The 20129-nt window shown below is 44.5% G+C and overlaps 1 protein-coding gene across 4 annotated transcripts in view; it reads right to left on the bottom strand.

The window, feature by feature from the left end:
• LOC136150042 (signal transducer and activator of transcription 5B) overlaps positions 1 to 20129 on the bottom strand; it is a 75057-nt gene that overhangs the window by 11582 nt on the left and 43346 nt on the right. For 3 of the 4 annotated variants that reach the window (XM_065910791.1, XM_065910790.1, XM_065910792.1), the window contains exons 2-12: positions 15073 to 15210; positions 11657 to 11813; positions 10419 to 10508; positions 9144 to 9318; positions 5573 to 5703; positions 5191 to 5342; positions 4570 to 4725; positions 3986 to 4165; positions 3559 to 3646; positions 3356 to 3478; positions 2610 to 2702 (exon numbers count right to left, since the gene is read on the bottom strand). In XM_065910791.1, the coding sequence (XP_065766863.1) occupies positions 2610 to 2702; positions 3356 to 3478; positions 3559 to 3646; positions 3986 to 4165; positions 4570 to 4725; positions 5191 to 5342; positions 5573 to 5703; positions 9144 to 9318; positions 10419 to 10508; positions 11657 to 11813; positions 15073 to 15200 (1473 nt within the window). In that variant the 5' untranslated portion in view covers positions 15201 to 15210. Of the gene's footprint in view, positions 1 to 2609; positions 2703 to 3355; positions 3479 to 3558; positions 3647 to 3985; positions 4166 to 4569; positions 4726 to 5190; positions 5343 to 5572; positions 5704 to 9143; positions 9319 to 10418; positions 10509 to 11656; positions 11814 to 15072; positions 15211 to 20129 lie in introns of those variants that run through there. The other variant, XM_065910793.1, reaches the window with a different exon arrangement.

Here is a 20129-nt window from a genome sequence, read left to right as displayed (position 1 = left end):
CTTTGCTTCAAGAGTGGGAATACCAGACCACCTCACCTGCCTCCTGAGAAATCTGTATGCAGGTCAAGAAGCAACAGTTAGAACCAGATATGAAACAACAGACTGATTCCAAATTGGGAAAGGAGTACATCAAGACTGTATATTGTTACCCTGCTTATTTAACTTATATGCAGAGTACATCACGTGAAATGCCAGGCAGGATGAAGCACAAGCTGGAATCAAGATTGCCGGGAGAAATATCAATAACCTCAGATACTCAGGTGATACCATCCTTGTGGCAGAAAGTGAAGAGGAACTAAAGAGCCTCTTAATGAAAGTGAAAGAGGAGAGGGAAAAAGTTGGCTCAAAATTCAACATTCAAAAAACTTAAGAACATGGCATCCAGTCCCATCACTTCATGGCAAATAGATGGGGAAACAATGGAAACAGTGACAGACTTTATTTTCTTGGGCTCCCAAAATCACTGCAGATGGTGACTGCAGCCATGAAATTAAAAGACATTTGCTCCTTGGAAGAAAAGCTATGAGAAACCTAGATAGCATATTAAAAAGTAGAGACATTACTTTGCCAACAAAGGTCTGTCCAGTCAAAGCTATGGTTTTTCCAGTAGTCATGTATGGATGTGAGAGTTGGACCATAAAGAAAGCTTAGCGCCGAAGAACTGATGCTTTTGAATTGTGGTGTTGGAGAAGACTCTTGAGAGTCCCTTGGACTGCAAGGAGATCCAACCAGTCAATCCTAAAGGAAATTAGTCCTGAATATACACTGGAAGCTGAAACTCCAATACTTTGACCACCTGATGTGAAAAACTGACTCATTTGAAAAGACCCTGATGCTGGGAAAGATTGAAGGCAGGAGGAGAAGGGTAAGACAGAAAGTGAAATGGTTGGATGGCATCACCGACTCGATAGACATGAGTTTGAGCAAGTTCCAGGAGATGGTGATGGACACGGAAGCCTGGCATGCTGTAGTCTATGGGGTTGCAAAGAGTCAGACACAACTGAGCGACTGAACTGACTGAACACTTTGCTATACATCAGAAATTAACACAACATTGTAAATCAACTATACTTCAATAAATTTAAAAAAAAAGTAAGATGTACACTAGTTATTGACATAACTGAAAATGTTAAAAATGCTTATTTATTTAGATAAGATACTTCAGGAATGACATATGGCAGGAGATGCCAGAGTTACCCAAGGAGTGAGATCTAGGGACGGGCAGGGAGGGAGAGGAGAGCAGACGTGGCAATCCTATCCAGGAGGATCATCAGGACAAACGGAGGCAGATTTTTTTTTTTTAATTTTTATTTGTCTGTGCTGGGTCTTAGTTGCAGCATGTGGGATCTAGTTCCCTGACCAGGGACCAAACCCAGGCCCCCTGCAGTGGGAGCACGGAGTCTTAGCTGCTGGACCACCAGGGAAGTCCCCAAGATATTTTTTAAAATTTTCAATTTTCCCTTGTCTTTTGATTCTCACTTACTCAAATTCTCTCATATATATGTATATATATATATATATATAAGTGTTTATATATATACATTTCTATACATAAATTTATTTATTAAAAAGTCTAGTCCTTTGGTGAGTAGTTGTCTTCTTGTTTTAATTGATTGTCCCTCCCAAATCCTCTCTTGGATCAATCAAATCCAAGAGAGGATTTGATCAAATCAAATCAATCAAATTCTCTCTTCGAGCTCCTTAGGTAGATGTTTTTTAAAAGAGCCTCAAATGCAGGGTTTATAGCACAAGAATGGCAGAATTTTGCTAAAAATCTCATCCCTGCTGCAAAAATATTGTTCTCTAAAGAGCCCTGTTGAAAATGCCAAGTCAGACTCTTCACGTTAGAGCCACATTAGAGAAGGACATACCTTTATGTTCCAAATAACAAGTATAACCTTTCATCAGGTTCTTTGGACTAATTTCTACTGGAAATATGCACCACACAGAACTCTGTCTACTGACATGTTTTGAAAATGATCAAGCCAGCCACACACGAGTGGTACCCAGACAGTACTGAGGTGATACATCCACAGGATCACACTCATTCCTTTACACACAGCATCTCATTCTTCCTGAGACTTGGGATGGGTCATAGAGCTAAAATTTGGAAAAGACATGAAATGTCACCCTCAGTCACTGGAGGGACGATGACAGGAAGCAACTTCTAACCAAAAGTGACTTCCTGATAAAGTACACAACCGCTAGAAGAAACTGGGGAGTCCCAAACTCCATGCATGGCTTTACCCAGGATTCAAAATAATATTTACGGAGTACTGACTATGTGACAAGCATTTTGTGGATGAATCTTCCAAACACCACTCTGGAGCATTACTCTCCCTATGTTGCAGACACTCATGGGAAGCTTAGACTCGGAGAGGTCAAGCAAATTTCCTGTGGTCAGAATGAGGAAATGATGGGGCCTGACTTGAAACCCTGGCCCTTCTTCAAGCGCCTGCTCATTCTACTTTCCACATGCTCTCCATTCTGCCTCCTAAGGAACACAGCATTTTTTTTCTAAGTCTTTTGGTGGGGATAAAGAGACTGACAGGGACTAAGGACACCAGTGTCAAGGTCTTGAGATCTTCAGACCCAAGTGATGCACTCACAGGCTCTGCAAAAGCGTTGTCCCAGAGGACGGTGGCCGTCGCATTGTTATCCTGGCTGCCGTGAACAATCACCACCACTGGGAGAGACAGGGTCTGAAAGAGACACGGGGGAGAGCTGAGAGTCCACAGCCACATGCTCTGCCCTTCTCTCCTTTTGTTTCCATCACAACACGTGCATCCTCTCTCCATTTCAGTAAATGTCACCCTCAAACGCAGAACAGGAATGGCTCCAGGAACAACAAGACCTCACATCTGCACAGTCTTAGAAATTTAAGGTATTTTAGCAGAGGTATTTCTGCATGACATTTTGAGATTTAGATATTTCTTAGATATTTCTGAAGTACAGAGTAAGTTTCTTGAAGTTAGAGAACAGATAGAAAAGAGAAAGAATATGGAGACATTTCTGGGAAAAAAATAGCAAGAAACTAATGTCTAAAATTTATCAATAACTGTGCTCAAATCCATTCTGAGTGATGTGTCCCTGGGTTCACTTCTACCCGTAATTCTAGCTATTTCATTTCATTATTATTTGTTCATGTCTTAAGAGAATCTAAGAGACAGAGTCCTAAGGATGAGGTCTCCTCACTTTCTATTCATCAATAATCACAAGTAGGTACACCTGACACTAACACAATGTAAATGAATTCCAAAATAAAAATAAATGAAAAGATACTCTGAGATCAAAACAATTCTTTTGGGATATAAAGTATACACACACACACACACACACACACACACACACACACCTTGACTTGAAAAACCAGCTCATTTCCACCAACACTGAACTGTGATTCAAACAGGATGGTAAATTTTTCTTCTGTCACTGACTCTGCTCCACGACGGTCAGATCTCTTAATTCGTTTCAGGGACTGCCAAGGAGAAAGATGAGAGGATAAAGCCCTCAAGCAACTAGAGGGAAAGTCTGTTCTTCCTCTTCTCCCATCCTCACCATGTTCCGGAAGTGGGCGCTCAGGGTGCCTGTGGCCTGGTGATACTCCATCACACAGCAGTTGTTCAGGATCTCCCCGCTGTAATCACTGCAAACGAGAGACAGACTCAACTCTACGCCCACATAGGGTCTCAGCACACATGAGGGGATGTGATATATTGGGGGTGGGAGGAAATAAAGGAGGCTGTCAAAAACTTGAGTCATTTAAGAGGAAATGGGGGTTCAGCTGCATAAATGATATAAGAAGTAAACATACATAAAACACACAAGAAGTTTCCTTAGACATATGCCTACTGTATCAGAGTTTCTTTACACAAGAACACCCTTATTCCTTCTCTGAGAGCTAGGAGAGGCGCTCCTACAAAGGGCCAGGCCTAGACTTGCCAGGAGGTGGGATCCCTTTCCTTCTGTTTCCAGGGCAACATACTTGCGGGTGTTCTCGTTCTTGAGCAGTGACTTGGCCTGCTGCTCGCTGATGATGGTGGCCTTCACCTGGGGGGGGTTCATGTGCACGTTCAGCTTCCCGCCCACCAGCAGGCGCACGGTGGCCGCAAACTTGGTCTGGGTCTTCAGGACCTGAGGGGGTTGCTTCTCGATGATGAATGTGCTGCGGGGACAGGAGATACCTCAGGGGACAGGGCTCTGGACACTCCCTCCATGTGGGGAGGCTGCCTTGCGCCGGGCTGAGCAGGTGAAGGGAGGGCTTGGAGCACAGTCCACCCTCCCTGGGGGTCACTGTGAGTCGGGGGAGCTGGTGGGAAGGGAGGCAGTGAAAGGAACTCAGCAACTAAAACGAATTGCAGGAGACAAACGTCCGTGTAGTGTCCACGAGAAAAACTGGTGGGGTCAACAGCAAGAGGCCATAGCAACAGGGGACAGAGGAGGATGGGATGAGGGTGTGAGGCAGAAACTGAAGGATTTAAGCTAGAGCTCCCCATCTTTAAAGACGCTGCTGCCCCCCACCCAGGGTAACCAGATGGGAGTGGGGCGTGGCCAGGAGGCAGCAGTCACCTGGTCACCAGGGCTGAGATGATGTCAGTGATGGTGGCGTTGACCTCGGCCAGCATCTCCTCCACGGGGCCGGGGATGGGCAGCTGCTGGCAGAGGTGCTCGGCTCTGCGGATTTGCTGCCGGTTCTGCCAGATGATCTCCGCCAACTTCTCACACCTGAACGCGAGCCCCGGGGCCCAAGGGAAGGACACCGGCTTCACCCACATCCTCCAGGTCAGAAGCTGGCAGGCGCCCAGGCGGGGACCAGGCCCACACCCAGCTCGAGCCCCAGGAAGGCCTGGCGCCCGGGTCACTTTGATGTTCCCTGGGCACAGCAGAGATGCCTTGCCTTCCAGAAACCCAGAGAAACACCCAGGAGGAGCGATGCTGACTGGGGTCCAACCAGCCTGAGCGTCACTTTGCCACCTGCCCCACCCCAGCATCCAAGCCAGTGACGCCCCTCCCAGGGCAGGGGGCACAGGAAGGGAGACCAGCGTCAGCATCAACCCAGAACCACTGGTGGGATGAGACCCGTGTCCAGACAAGAGGGAGCCAGCTGCTCGTGCAGACGTGGGAGCAAACAGCAGCTGGCAGCATCACTCTGAGCCCCTGCTGCCCCTCCCTGCCCCCCAGTCCCAGTACCAGGACTGCAGCACATCCAGGCTGCCCTCGGGGGGACCGCCGTTCCCCGCCAGCTGCTGCCGCCGCTTCCACTGAATCAGCTCGTCATCCAAGATGATGGTCTGCTGCTTCCGCAGCAGCTGCAGGGTCTTCTGGTGCTTCTCGGCCAGCTCCTGAGGGTCGGGCGGTGGCTCAGAGGGCCCTTCTGGACTCTCAGAACAGCCCTGCAGGGCCTCCTCCTCCCAGACCGACTCTGCCCCTCAGGCCCGCGGGGAAGAAGGCCCTGGCCTCCTGCCCCGCCAGGTCCCGCTCTCCTCCTGGCTCTCTGCCTCCCTCGGGGTCCCCCGGACAGCTCGGGGCGTCACCGCCCCCGCGGGAGGGCAGGGACGCAGAGCCCACTCACCACGCGGTACTGCTGCAGCGTCTGGGCCTCGCGCTGCAGCCAGGCCTCCAGGGACACCTGCTTCTGCTGGAGGGCCGTCTCCCGGCTCAGTCGCTCCTGGGGGTTCAGCTGGGCCAGCTGGGCAAATTGAGCTGGAGGAGGGGACAGGACGCCATGACCATGACCTCCCCGGGCCAGCCGGGGGCCCATCTGTTCTGGAGGCAAGACCCTCGCGGGGACAGGTCTGACCCACGGCCGGTCGGGTTCCACAGCAACGGGGCCAGAGATGAGAAGGCTCTGGCCCCTGTGCCCTGACTCAGCTCCCCTCAGGGAGTGGGGAGATGGAAGCCTGGGGGACAGCTGAGGAGGAGCCTGCCCTGGCCAAGCCCCATCAGCCCTCCTCACCCCATGCGGGGTCTGGCTTGGAGCCACCATGTCTGGTCTGAAGTGAACCCCGCCATTCACCAGGTGGGTGAACTCGGGCAAGTCAACCCGCTCTCCTATGCCTCAGTTTCCCCACCTGTAAAAGGGGAGTCTCACGAGGCATCTACCTCAGCAGCTGCTGGGAGGTTAAATAAGTGACGAGACAGAAACGCTCAGGAAGCTGCCCCGCACCACTGGCCTCAGACGGAAGTCAGTCACGGTTAATGGGCTACATGCGGGGATGAAGGGCTGACGGAGCAGCTCTCAGCTCCAACCGCACGGGCACAGCCTCGTCAGGAGGCTCTGCTTCCCGGGCGTCGTCCTGTCTCCCGGGCTCGGCAGCCTCTCCTCAGGGAAGGGGGGCTCCTTCAGGCGGTGAAGGTCCCTAGCGTGCTTGTCCAGGTTGGTCGCTGTGAGCTCAGCTGACCAACCGGGAGAGAGACACAGAGAGAGCCGGGGCCACTGGGACACCAAGGCAGCGAGATTCTCTCGGGAGAGCGAGGCAGTTTCTCTCCACACCAGCTCGCAGGCGGCTCATCCATGGCAGGAATATGTAACCAGGCCTCACTGACTCCCTCTGCAAACAACCTGTGATGACATACTCAAGACACGGGAAGTAGAGAGGATGATACAAGGAGCACCCGTGTGTCAAGAAGCCGCTTAAGAAATCAAGCACTTCCACGGTGAAGCACCTGTACCCTCCCCTGCTGGTAACCCCATCCCTCCCTCCACAGGGAACCACTGTCCCCAGTGTGGCATCCAACCCTCGCCAATGGCCTTTCTGAACGTCCCAGGGTCTCACTGGGGCTGAGTCTAGAAGATGTGAGCGTCAGTCAGCAAGTCTCGGTCAAAGCCCTGGCAGGCCTCTGAGGGCCATGTCACACGGCCGAGACCCTGGCCTATTGACGCACGAGGCTGGGACAGACTAAAACAACTCCATTCAGCCAGGAAAGCCCGGAACGAGAAGAGAACTTAGAAATAGGGCTCCATCCTGACTGCAGGGGACTGAGCAGGCAAGGAACAGAGCAGAGCAATCTGGACAGCCACCTCGGAATCCTGCCACCCACAGGAGACAGTGATAATCCCAACGCTAGGACCTGGCTTCCTTATGCAAGTGACCCACTTAGGTCTCTCCTGGCAGATTGCAGAAGCTTCTGGGAAGGATGCCAGGAGACGTGAGGCAATTGTCTGCTCCACTGGAGGGAGCTGAGGCTGCCCTCACACAAACAGATCAGTCATCTGTGTTTCTGATGGGTGCACTTGATAAATGAGACATTGCATGATGGGGACAAACCCAAACCTCACAAGTAGGAAACAGAAAACCCAAGAATAGGATCATCAATTCTGTCAGCCAGTCAATGGCCTTGGGCAGAAATAAGAGGCTGAAATCTCCTGTTCCCTAATCCAGGAGGTGGTCAGCCTGGTAGGGATATAGATGGGAGGAAGACATGCCAGAGTCATCCGCCATCATTTACTCAACACCAGCTCTGACTTGGGCTGTGCTGGCCTCAGAGTCCGTTGAACTACAAGGAGATCCAACCAGTCAATCTTAAAGGAAATCAACCCTGAATATTCATTGTAAGGACTGATGCTGAAACTGAAGCTCCAACACTCTGGCCACCTGATGTGAAGACCCAACTCACTGGAAAAGACCCTAATGCTGGGAAAGACTGAGGGCAGGAGGAGAAGGGGACGACAGAGGATGAGATGGTTGGATGGCATCACCAACTCGATGGACATGAGTTTGAGCAAGCTCCGAGAGTTGGTGACGGATAGCGAAGCCTGGCATGCTGCAGTCCATGAAGTCCGAAGAGTTGGACAAGCCTTAGTGACTGTACAACAACAATAACAACAAATCTTAAGGTCTAGAGATAAAAAACTGTTCCTTCTAAACAAATTTATATTCTTCCACAGAAGATAAAAAGAATAAGTGGTATTAATACAGTTCTAAAATGGAGCCCACAGGTATGGCAGTAGAGAAGGACATGGTATGTGCATGCACATGTATTTTCATGGCTGACTGGTTGAGCTAAAGCATCTCTGAGATTTTGAGCAGGGCATGTAACCAGGGAGAGGAAACTGCAGGGACACTTCATTTTATCATGGTGCAATATATTGTACTTCACAGATACTGTGTTCTTTTTTTTAAAATATAAATTGAATGCTTGCAGCAACCTTGTGGCAAGCAAGCCTATTGATGCTGTTTTTTTCCAACAGCATTGGCTCATTTCTTGTCTCTGTGTCACATTTTGGTAATCCTTGCACTATTTCAGAGTTTTTCATTATTACTATATTTGCTATGCTGATCTGTAACCAGTGATCTTTGATGTTACTACTACAATTCACTGAAGGTTGGGATCATTAGCAATTTTTAAATTAAGGTACGTACAGTTTTTTTTTAGACAATGCTATTGCACACTTACTGGACTACAGTGTAGTATAAACATAACATATATACGCTGGTAAACCAAAAAATTCACGTGAATTGCTTTATTGCAATATTTATTGTAGTGGTCTGGAACCTAACCCTTGGCATCTCCCAAGCACACCTGTATTAAAGTCACACTGCCAAACTCTGAAGGGTCAATAGGGGGTGCTGGTGGGGCTCCACACCTTCCAGACTGATTCTGCCCAAGGCACCAGCAGGTTTTACCCCAGGTAGGGGCTCCTCTGCCTACAGGGCTTACTGAGATGCACTAGTTGCTCTGCCCCAGGACAGCCTGCCTGAACAACCGCACAAAACAATACTAAAAGGCTGTAGAACACAGCTCTATGTCTCGAATAGTCTCCCTGTTCAGAAAGCTTACCATTTCAATAAAGCACCACTTTGAAAATGCCTGCACGTACAAAGTGCCATCTGATACTGTTTCCTTAGTCTGTGTGCCCCTTCCCACAAGAGGAAATGCCTTTCCTCACAGACCAGCAGCTCCTTGGATGTGGTGGGGGGCCAGAATGAGACCCCACCTTCTCTCCCAGGACCAGTGCCTGTATTTTTCCCTTCCAAGGCCTCAGCCTCCGGCGCTGCCTTCAACGCAAAGGATTCTCTGCTACCCCAGAGAGAGGAAAACGCCTCTAAACGGAGAACTGGTTCTCTCCTAAGCCAACCAGCTTCTTGCCAGTCCTCACTCCAGTCCTCCGGACACGCACCACCCTCCCACACCAGGCTCACCCTGGATCCTCAGGCTCTCCTGATACTGGATGATGAAATACTCTTGAGTCTGCTGCAGCTTCTTCAGCTCATTCTCTGTGTCCTGTGTGACCAGTCGCAGCTCCTCAAATGTCTGGTTGATCTGAAGGTGCTTCTGGGACATGGCATCGGCGAGACTTCCAGCGGGAGAAGTACCCTGGAGACAGAGCAGACAGTGCAGGTGGCAGTGAGCTGGGCAGTGAGGATGGCAGGAAGCCTTAGGCCTTAGTCCCAGAGAAAGAGCGATGACTGCACTATAACTGGGCCGAGATGCCAAAAGCTAAATTTTGAGTCAGAGAACTGCAAATGTTATTTGTGAGAGTTGGGGCAGAGTGGGAAGAAGAGGAGCAACAGGAGACCTGGTGGGCTATGGCATCTTCATAAACTGCTGCAGAAAGGCTTTGACCTACACGTAGGAGACATCTGAGTTCTCTCTGGAGACCAGAACTCAGCATGTCTCAGGAGTTTTCCTGATGCTAATGATGATTCCCTCATTTCAGAGTCATTCACTGGACGCCAACCAGGCCAGGTGCTGGGGCCACAGCGGGGGACACGGCTGTGTGAACACGCCATCGGTGTCCTCCCTCAAGACCTCGTGACTGGGTGAAGAGTGAACTGCTCAGAGGCAGCATCCTGGAGACCCCAAGTGAAGTGATGAGAGAGGCATCAACAAGGGCTGTGTGGATCGAGTCATCGACCTGGTCTGGGTGGATCTATTCCTTCAATACCAGGTTGAAGGGGGCCGAGAAGGGGCTGTTCTTAAGTGCTCTCACCTGAATATAAGGATGTGTGTGTGTGAGTCGCTCAGTTGTGTCCAGCTCTTTATGACCACATGGACTGTAGCCCGCCAGGCTCCTTGGTCCATGGAATTCTCCAGACAAGAACTCTGGAGTGGGTAGCTATTCCCTTCTCCAGGGAATCTTCCCGACCCAGGGATCCAACCCAAGTTTCTTGCACTGTGGGCAGATTCTTTACCAACTGAACCACCAGTGATCCCTGAATATAAGCGTGCCTCTCCTCAAACACTATTCAATTGGGGTTAAATTATTTTGGACTTGTTCACATTGTTTTGTCGTTGCGATCTCATCAAGGTTACAAACAGTCAAGATCAGAGATCAGTTTTCTATTTCCTTTGCGCTCTTAGGACAAAGCTCTGTTTATAGAGACACCAACAGATGCACCCTGAGAGATCCTGACAAAGCTGGGCCCAGAAAGAGCTGGGCAAGAAAGGACTTCCCAAGCCCACAGGACACTCACATTGTTGGCTTCTCGGACCAGCCTCTGTTCATTGTACAGAATATGGCGGATGCAGCGCACCAGCTCCATGGGGCAGCGGTCATATGTGTTCTGAAAGAATCCAAGAGCAAACATCACGTTGTTCTGCTTCATGCTATGGGGCTGAACCTCACCTCAGAGCAGAGGGCCAGACCTCAGGATGGAGGAGACGCTTGGTAACACAACCATGGGAACTGCTGCTCTTCCAGTGTGAATGGGGACAAGAAAAGCATGCTGTGGGAAACTCAATTACAGGAGGAGTAATTGCAATTATTCATTGCATCTTAATATGTTTAAAGTAAGGGAACCATGCTTGGGAACAGAATACATTTTTAAAGGGCCATATCAGAGGAGAAACTGGACACCACCTTGACTGAGCTACCAAAATTACTGCCACCAAGGAGGATGAGGTGGACGCGGTACACCCCTGGATGTGATACTCTGAGGAGGACACAACATTATTTATTTTCAATTCTGATCAGGGGTGTGCACCCTGAATCTAATCATAAGAAATGTCATACAAACCCCAAATAAGGTACATTTTACCTTTAAAAAACAGAGGAGCTGAATTATTTTTAAAATGTCAATGCAAAGAAAGACAAAGGGAGACTGACAAATGGTTCCTTAAAGAGACATGACAACTATATGCAATAAAAAATCTTGAATGCGATCCTGGACAGAAGGGGGAAAAAATGTCCCACAGGATATTAGTAAGTCAGTTGGTAACTGCACTGTAACTACATAAGAGAAGGTTCATATGCTTAGAAAATGAAAGCTGGAGTACTTTAGGGACAAAGGGGCATGACGCATACAACTTTTGAGTGATGAAGAAATACGTGCATGTTTGTGCCTGTGTTTGTATGTATGCATGTCTGCATGCATGTGCGTGTGTCTGCGTGCATGTGTGTGTGTGTACATGCATGTGCGCAGAGGGAGAATGTGGTAAAGCAAATGTTAATAACGGTGAGTCTGAGCATATGTTCTTAGTATCAATCTTGTAATTGTCTATAGATTTGAAATGGTTTTCAAATAAAGGGTTTAAAAAAGGCAGCTACAATCACAAAACCAAACAATAAGAACTTTACGTGTCACATGTGGCTTGGCAACCTTGGGTGAAAGGAGAGAGAGAAAACCACTGAATGAAGGAAGAGCCCCTACAGGGAAGAGAACGCAGTGTGGCCTGGGGCTCACGTGGAGCGTGGCCCCGAACTCATGCCCACCTGGAGCTGCGTGGCGTAGTGCCCCAGCTTGATCTTCAGTAGGAACCCATCTTCCCCCACTTGGTGCTCTGCCTTCTTCTGCAACTCCTGCACCAGGCCCTCCAGGAGCTGGGTGGCCTTAATGTTCTCCTGTGGATTATCAAGATCTATTGAGTCCCTAGGGGAAAGAAATTACATACATATGTATACATACATGCACACAGCCTGTATAAATGCAGCCTCAATGCACCACACCTTTTCTGGGGCTCAAGTGATTGCTTTATAATGCTCACTACAAATTTTAGGCAACAGTCCAATTCAAACTGACTAGATATCTACATAAATCTATTTCCAATCCACTAGTTATCTTAGTGGAAGGTATAGTATATTTTCTCTTTTTTCTTTGCAGTGGACTGCCCATTCTCCTACTGACTCACTCTGGAGCTTATGCTCTTTGCTTCTAGGAATGAAGGGAAAAGGAAAGTGCTTTGTGTGCTCTGAAGGAAATAAGGACTCTGATAATTTCCTATTTATAGTTACCCCTTCAAGGGTGGAAGGGGGCACAGGGTCAAGAACGCTGTGTGTTTTTGCCAGCCTGGACTTGTATGTGTTGCTAATTTCACATGGAGTATTTCTTAAGTAAAGACAGGTGAGTTAACAGAGTTACTTCTAAGAAGCCCTGGAAATGTGATATTAAGACAGATGAAGCCTACAAGTATTCACACAAGGCAGGAATTTGTATCACTAGCTGCAGATTTGGGACATGTAGGCAGCACTGACTCCTCCAAAGAACCAGAAAAATCACTTTATAGGCTTCGTAGTAATTCAGAGCCACTTAACCTGTGGCAGGGCTTGGGTGGTCTCCCTCCCTCCCTTCCTCCTCCTCTCTCTTCCTTCTCCCACTCTTCCCCCTCTCCCCATCTCTGACTCTCTTTCTTTTTTTAAACAACTTAAGCAACAATTGCTATTGGGCAGTACTAAATTACTTAACTCTGCTCGCTGAAGAAACCTAACAGCTGTCAGATTGAAATAACATTCATCACTGCTGGTGGGTCTGCAGCCAAACAAGAGATCTGGTGATAGCTAAGCAGCTCTGTCATCTCTACACAGCCCTGAAGTTAGGTAGAAACTAATTTCTAACAGGGGCACAGACAGGTACACCAAAGCACTGGTAACATTACTTCATCAAATAATATGCTCGAATCTGCCCTCTTGAGAAGGCAGTAGAGAAAGCCAAATTTTAAGTATGTGTGCTAAATATGTCTAAATAAAAGCCTTGAAGGAATGGAGGCAGCCCTGCACCTCTGTTCTGAATGGCAATAATGCTCCTCGTCTGAGGAATCCACTCTTCAAAAGAATATTTTGGAGCATAGTTGCTTTAGAATGGCGTGTTTGTTTCTATTGTACAGCAAAGTGAATCAGCTATATGTATACATTATTCCCTTTTTTTTGGATTTCTTTCCCATTGAGGTCACCACAGATCACTGAGTAGTGAATTCATTCTTGAGAAGAGCCAATCTCTGAGCAAAACTCATGGAAATCAAGTACTACCAGTTCTCGTACTTTAAAACTTAATTCTCTTCCATATATGTATACATATACATATATACAGACACACACACATACACACACATATATATACATATATAAACTTTCTTAGCTTCAACATGAAGAACTGAAGATGTTTTACTTAAAATCTTTATATTCTTAAACCCAAAACTGAGTAAAATTCAGGTTTTCCCTGACATCAACATAAGTCTTTTAACGTTCGTTTGGTAAGATGACTACATGGGAAATCTACTAAGTGAAATTTGAGATCAACAGAAACTTCCTACTAATGTTTTCCTGAACTCTCCAAATCTTTAAAAGAAAATGAAAATGAAATGGAAAAGCACCAGATGAGATGCAGTTGACCTGTTCACATTTAGTACCTTTTTCCCCCTCACTTAATTGCATGAGGCTGAGATTTTTTTAATTGCCTAGAAAATTGCCTTTGGTGCTCTCCAGCTTTTGAACAGAAATCTGCTACTAACACAAGATCGCAATGATTCTAAGGCAACACTACTGATGGGTATACCGCTCGCCTCAAATAGCAGCATAAAGACTGGTTTCTCCTGTTCTCCTGGTCATGATGATGGAGGCCTGACGTATCTGATGAATATGACAGATCAGCTTGAGACTGGCATGTGCCCAGGCCCTGCTCAGAGCAGCAGATAGCCTGTGACCTGGCGTGCAATAATGTTGTTGATTATAAAGCTTTATCGACAGTCTGTACTGCAGTGTACTAATTTTGAAAGAATTTAAAAACAATTTCCCCCCAGATATATAAACAGTGACTTGAGAAATCAGAAAAATAAACATGGTTGTTAAATCTGCCACAAAGAGTAATTATTGTTAACATTTTGGTGTATTGCCTTTTAGTCTTTATATACAAATTACATATAAATTTGAAAACACCAAAGTCATCACTGTTAAACTTGTCAATAATACACTTTATTAAATTTTATGCATATACATACCTTATCTGACCTGTTGAATACTAAACTCTGTGGATAAGGGCTTCAATGTTTTCATATGAACTCCACTAACTACAATACTGCTAGGTACTCAGTTTTGCTGACTTTTTAAAAAATTTTATTTTTAATTTGAGGATAATTACTTTATAATATTGTGATGGTTTCTGTCATATCAATATGAATCAGCCATAAGTATACACATCTCCCCTCCCTCTTAAATCTCCCTCCTACCTCCCTCCCCATCCCACACCCTCTAGGATGTCACAGAGCACCGGCTTTGGGTTCCCTGAGTCAAACAACAAATTCCCACTAGCTATCTGTTTTACAAATGGTAATATATATGTTCCAATGCTATTCCCTGAAATCATCCCACCTTCTCCTTCCCCTGTGTCCAAAAGTCTGTCCTTTGTGTCTCTACAGAAGTTGTGGTTACATGTACACAATGGAATATTACTCAGCTATAAAAAGGAACACATTTGAGTCAGTTCTAATGAGGTGGATGAACCCAGAGCCTATTATACACAGTGAAGTAAGCCAGAAAGAGAAAGACAGATACCATATATTAACGTGCATATATGGAATCTAGAAAGATGGCACTGATATGTTAGTGCCATAGTACCTAGTAGTACCATAGTACATAGCACAGAAATGGTACCTATGTATTAACTGTTTTTTATGAGCAGCAATGTTACAATGCTTTTATCCAGAATTTATTATTAAAGGAAACAAATCCTATGTTTTAAAAAAATGCCAGTAGTTATTCCATCTTCTTAACATTTAAAATAGAATACCTTTTCATGGGTCACATAATTTTCTTTATAAACTTACAACTTTTAGAGTCTTCATTATGTTATCTTTCTGATAAAACTTCAATATGCTTGTGCCTCACAAAATATGACAGGAAAACCTTTGTTCACTTACCAAGCTTGGCTTTCAATCCACTGGGATAAGTAATGGCGCACCTCAATGGGGAAATGCTGACCGTACAGTGCCTGCATCTGATGAAGGGCATCTCCTTGGAGCTGCTGGGCTTGTATCCACACAGCCATGGTTTACAATCTGTTAAACAAACAGTGGTTTGTGTTGGTTTTTTTTCCCCCCTTTTAAATCCACTAGAGTAAATACTTTATTATAAAGGCCGAAGATAAATGCATTTAAGCCCTTTTTGATAGACTAAAGATCGGTATTCTTAAACTGAATTTTAGTTTCAAAATGCTTTCAAAATGTAGACATTCAGTGAGGACACGAAAAGGTATACAATTGGGTCTATGAAGCTCTGACTATAAAATGTACATAAGTCCTATAAGGAAAAATACAAATTCAGCATTAAGGAAAGAACCGCCTCTAGTTTTTATATCACAGACATATTCTTTCTTTTACATGTGTTCCAACAACAGTAATGATAAATAAGTAGCACAGAGATTCTGTTAAACAATCACTTATTTTAGATTTTGTATTTTGACTTTTAAGAAGTGCAATAAATACATCGCCATTTTGAAAAAGACCCAGTCAAAGAAAAGTGGTAATATCTAATGCATGTATTGAACCCTCTGTATTATGATTATTTACCTAAACAGTAATTATTTGCATATCAAAGGAACAGACTTATCTGGAAAATAACCCCAAGGTTCACCTTCTGAGTTACTGCTAAGGAATTTATGAAGCAATGTTCTGTTAAAATTAAAGCATTTAAAAATCTGTCAGACATTGAAAACAATATATTCCAGCTAAGAGTTAGAAACAAAAACCATTGTATTCCAATAGTGGGTAGATTTTTAAAACACTCACTTGATTTCAGAAAAACGGTTTTATAAAACTACGATACCTTTTCAGACTCACCTAAGAAATTTTAATTCATTTGGCAGAAACTCCTTGGGATTAAACCAGACTGTGACAGAAGCATTACTTTCATGTACGCAGGGGCCTCCCTGGTGGTCAAGGGGCTAAGACTCTGTGCTTCCACTGCTGGAAGTGTCTGAGTTTGATCACTGACCAGGGAACTAAAATCCCACATGCCGAGCGGCCAAAAAAAAAGTTGTACTTTCATGTACACAAAGGGGACTAAAACTGAATCTGCTCTAACATTATGATCCACAGTGTGGAGTTTGATACAAGGCAGGGATATCTTGAATCCCTTCCAGAACTATCTGACGACTGATTTGTACAATTCTCCTATTAACTTGTGCTATAGTCAGGGTCTGGGGAACTAGAACTTTGGTTTTGTTGAACACCAGAGACCACACAAGTATGTTATGAAACAACAATCCCTTCTCTGTTAGTTGTAGTTGTCTGATCGCATAACACAGAGCTATTTATGGGACAAGTTAGTTAGCCAACAATGAGGTGTGGGGTGGCTGCCAGTTACCTATTTTAGATTTGTGCTATGCTATAGAACACTTGCGCAGTGTACAACTTTAATTAGGGCTTTTAAGCATTAAGGCTGGGATCACGGTGAGATCACCCAAGACATCAAATTCCAGTCATGAAATTGATGAAATTTTTCAAATTCTCATTACAAAGAGAAACACTTGGGTAAAACAGTTCTCTCCAGGAGGAATCCCACAGTAAAATCAAACATCTGGAAGACATTTAATTGTACAATATAATTTCTAATCAAATGACTCATCATATCCCAGGATTCTGGAAATTTGAAACAGATACCAAGGCATATTTTTTGGACAAAAGGTAAAGGGAAGGATGCCATGGTTGAAGGCACTGAGGCAAGAACGATACAGCAATAAAGAAAAGAATTCAGTACTATTAATCTCCCTTAGTGGGAAAGAACTGGAAAGAAGCAGGACCACATCAAAGCTCTCTTAATGAACATGTGGATAATGCCAACAGATACAAAAATGATCTTGCATCCTGCATTCATTAACTGAATTGACCCAAGAGACAAAAGAAGGAAAACTGTGGGAAAATGTTTATCTTCTATAAGACTCCTCAGTCTACCCAAATAAAATAGCAGCCTGCTAACTCTCTGTCCTCTCAGTTCACTTTATTTCTCTTGGTAGCATTGATCACTTCCTGACATTTATCACATATTTGTTTGATGACTCCCCACCAGGGAGAAAGCACCATGAACACAGTGACTTTGTCTTGTCTTACATGCTTTCTCTTGGGCCTAGAATTATGCTTGGCAAATAAACATCCAGGTAATTTTTTGTTGTTGCATAAATAAATGTATATACAGAATTCGGTTAAATCTATCAGCTCTTTCCAAAGTCATCATGGAACAAGATATCAGTATGAAATACCAAGTCAAGAAAATGAAACAGATTTTATACTTTGCGAGAGTCTATATTAATAATGGCCTATCTGTCCCTTAATCACATATGGCACCATTTGTAATTTTCTCTTTTAGATTTTATTATTTTTGTCTGTTTTCCCCACTGAATAAGAACAGTAAGTGAGCGAGTATGTACTATGGTGGCATGCCATGTAAGTAAAAAGTAGTAAGCATTTGTTCAGTGAATAAATACATACCAAATATTTGGTAAGTATGTCATAGATTCTGCTGCCTGAGCATAATTCCAGGAGTCTGTTACTGTTTTATGAAAGAAATACTATGCTGATATGCCACATAGATAGGAATATTATATAAATGTCACACTATTTTGTTAAGCTTTGTACTAGTTCTTAGTTTTTATAAAAGAGTAGAATGCTGAGCTCTTAGAAGTTTTCAGAATATTTTTTACGGTTCTAAATATGAACATGCGACAACAGTTCCTTTCTAAAATGCCATCTGAAGGATAACAGCTGATAAACATAAGGTGGTAACCTCTTTATTTTGATAAATACAACATACGTTAATTTCACTACAAAAAAATGCTTTGATAGAGCTGGAAAGTACATTTTGCCTACCACTGGCCAAAAATGTAAAATAAAAACACTAAGCAGTACAAATCATCTTTGTTTTATTTTTAAACTAAGAGTTATTTACACATGGAATATGAGATGACCTACTGAGATTATCATGTAACAATTTAAAATATGCAGTTTAGAAAAAAAATGACTTCCCCCTACCAACTGTATTAATAAAACCTAGACTCTAAGTGGTGCTTTTCTTCATGCACGTCAAAAGTTTATACATGTCCTACACACATTATTAGGCTAAGTCCACACCCGGCATCAGCTGACTCCCTGTCCTTTCTCCCTAGTGCTCATCCAGCCACCGAATGCTACCCCACACACACAGTAACTGCACGTCTGTCCTCAATACACACTCTCTTCTGCTTATTTACGGGCAGCTCCATCTTCAATGCGTGATGTTCTGACAAGGGAAGTGGTTTGTATCTCTGGTAAATCATCACCTCTGAAGACTGGGAAATGGATTTACAATCTTATTTTTAGCCAAAGATGAGAACTATTTGAGCTCTGCAAGTTGAACTCTTATTGTTCATAAGCATTCCAAACAACCCAAAACAACCTTGGATGTAGAATCTTGTGCTTCTGAAAGCATAAAGTATCTACATGGACTCCATATATCTGGATATATCCTAGGAGTCCCAAATACAGCAGACCCACAGGCACTTGAAAAAAAGGGTTTCAAAGTCTAATAGCTCATAATGTTACAGACTTAATGAAAACTGAAGAAAAGAATGTCTGTTTACATAAATTAAATGATATGAGTGGGTGGGATTTAAGGATAATTTTGTCCCCATAATAAATACCTTTTTATTAGATATTTTCCCTTTGAGAAGTAAAACATAAACCTTTGAGGAAAAAAAAAATCACTCTCTCTGAAGACTTCTAAAATACTGTGGCTACAGTCATGCTATAGCCAACTGTAGGGGAGGAGGAGCAGAAGGCAGGCCCTCAGAAAGTTCCCCAAGCATACCTGCGCTTGCAAGAATGAATTCTAGCTTGGGATGAGAGTGGGAGTTTCAAATAAGCAGAGGGCGGGGAATTCCCTGGTGGTCCAGTGGCTGGGACTCTGTGCTCTCAACGTAGGGGGCCTGGGTTCCATCCCTGGTCAGGGAACCAGACCCCACATGCCACAACCGAAGATCCTGCATGCCACAGTGGAGACTGAGGGTCTCGTGTGCTGCAACTGAGACTCGGCCTAGTCAAATAAATAAATATCTTAAAAAATGGGTACAGGGATTTGGTCTGCTGGATTCACATGTATAATTCAAGTATTCTGTAAGTCTTCTCCACCCCACCACAACCACCACTCCATTCCATCCTAGGGCCAAAGTCTCTACAATAGGGCAAGCCCACCTAAACAAAGTTCTACAAAAGATTTAATAACCTCTTAAACCTGTCTGGGCCTCAGTTTCCTTACTTGTAAAATTATGTCTCTCAGGGGTTGTTGTAAGAATGAGTTAACATGGGCAAATGCTTAAAACAGTGCCGGGCTCATAGCAAATGCTCAGTCTTATTCTGACTTTCCAACCTTAAACTGACAAAACGGTGTCCTTCTCCCCACCTCCAATTTTAACTCGCTTCAAATAAGTACCTTCCGAAAGTCAATCCTCCCACAAAGAGCTCTTGCTGTCTTTCTCCTTAACCAATAACCTGCACATAAATTTTACCCCCTTATGAAAAGCTGGTATTCCCATTGCTTAATCAATTTCACCGGCACCAGGACTTTCATGGATGAGAACTGATGGAGGCTGGTGGAAAGGCACTGGGAGGACCGTTCCCTCATCTCTGAACAAAGGAATTAAGAATTGTGAAGGGCAGTGCAGTGACAGCAAGGTTGTCATAAGTACACTAGACTCCAAAAAAGAACATCCATTCAGATGTGCTTGCCTGGCAGCCAGAGCAAAGTTTTTTCCTATTCCTTCCAAAGAAGGATTCCGACTAATTAAAGTATGAATTATCAGCAACAAATATCTTGATTCCTCTAATAAATAAATGTGAGAGATAAGAATGAAAACTGAATTAAAATAACATTTTATTAGTGTTGTTATCCACCATCCAGATTTATCATTTAATGTCATTTACTGAACACTTGTTGCACAGTTTTATAG

This window comes from Muntiacus reevesi, chromosome 18 (genome assembly GCF_963930625.1).
Source record: "Muntiacus reevesi chromosome 18, mMunRee1.1, whole genome shotgun sequence".
NCBI classification, from domain to species: Eukaryota; Metazoa; Chordata; class Mammalia; order Artiodactyla; family Cervidae; genus Muntiacus; species Muntiacus reevesi.
Note: the sequence above shows the minus strand (reverse complement) of the source record. Positions and strands in the feature narration are given on the sequence as shown.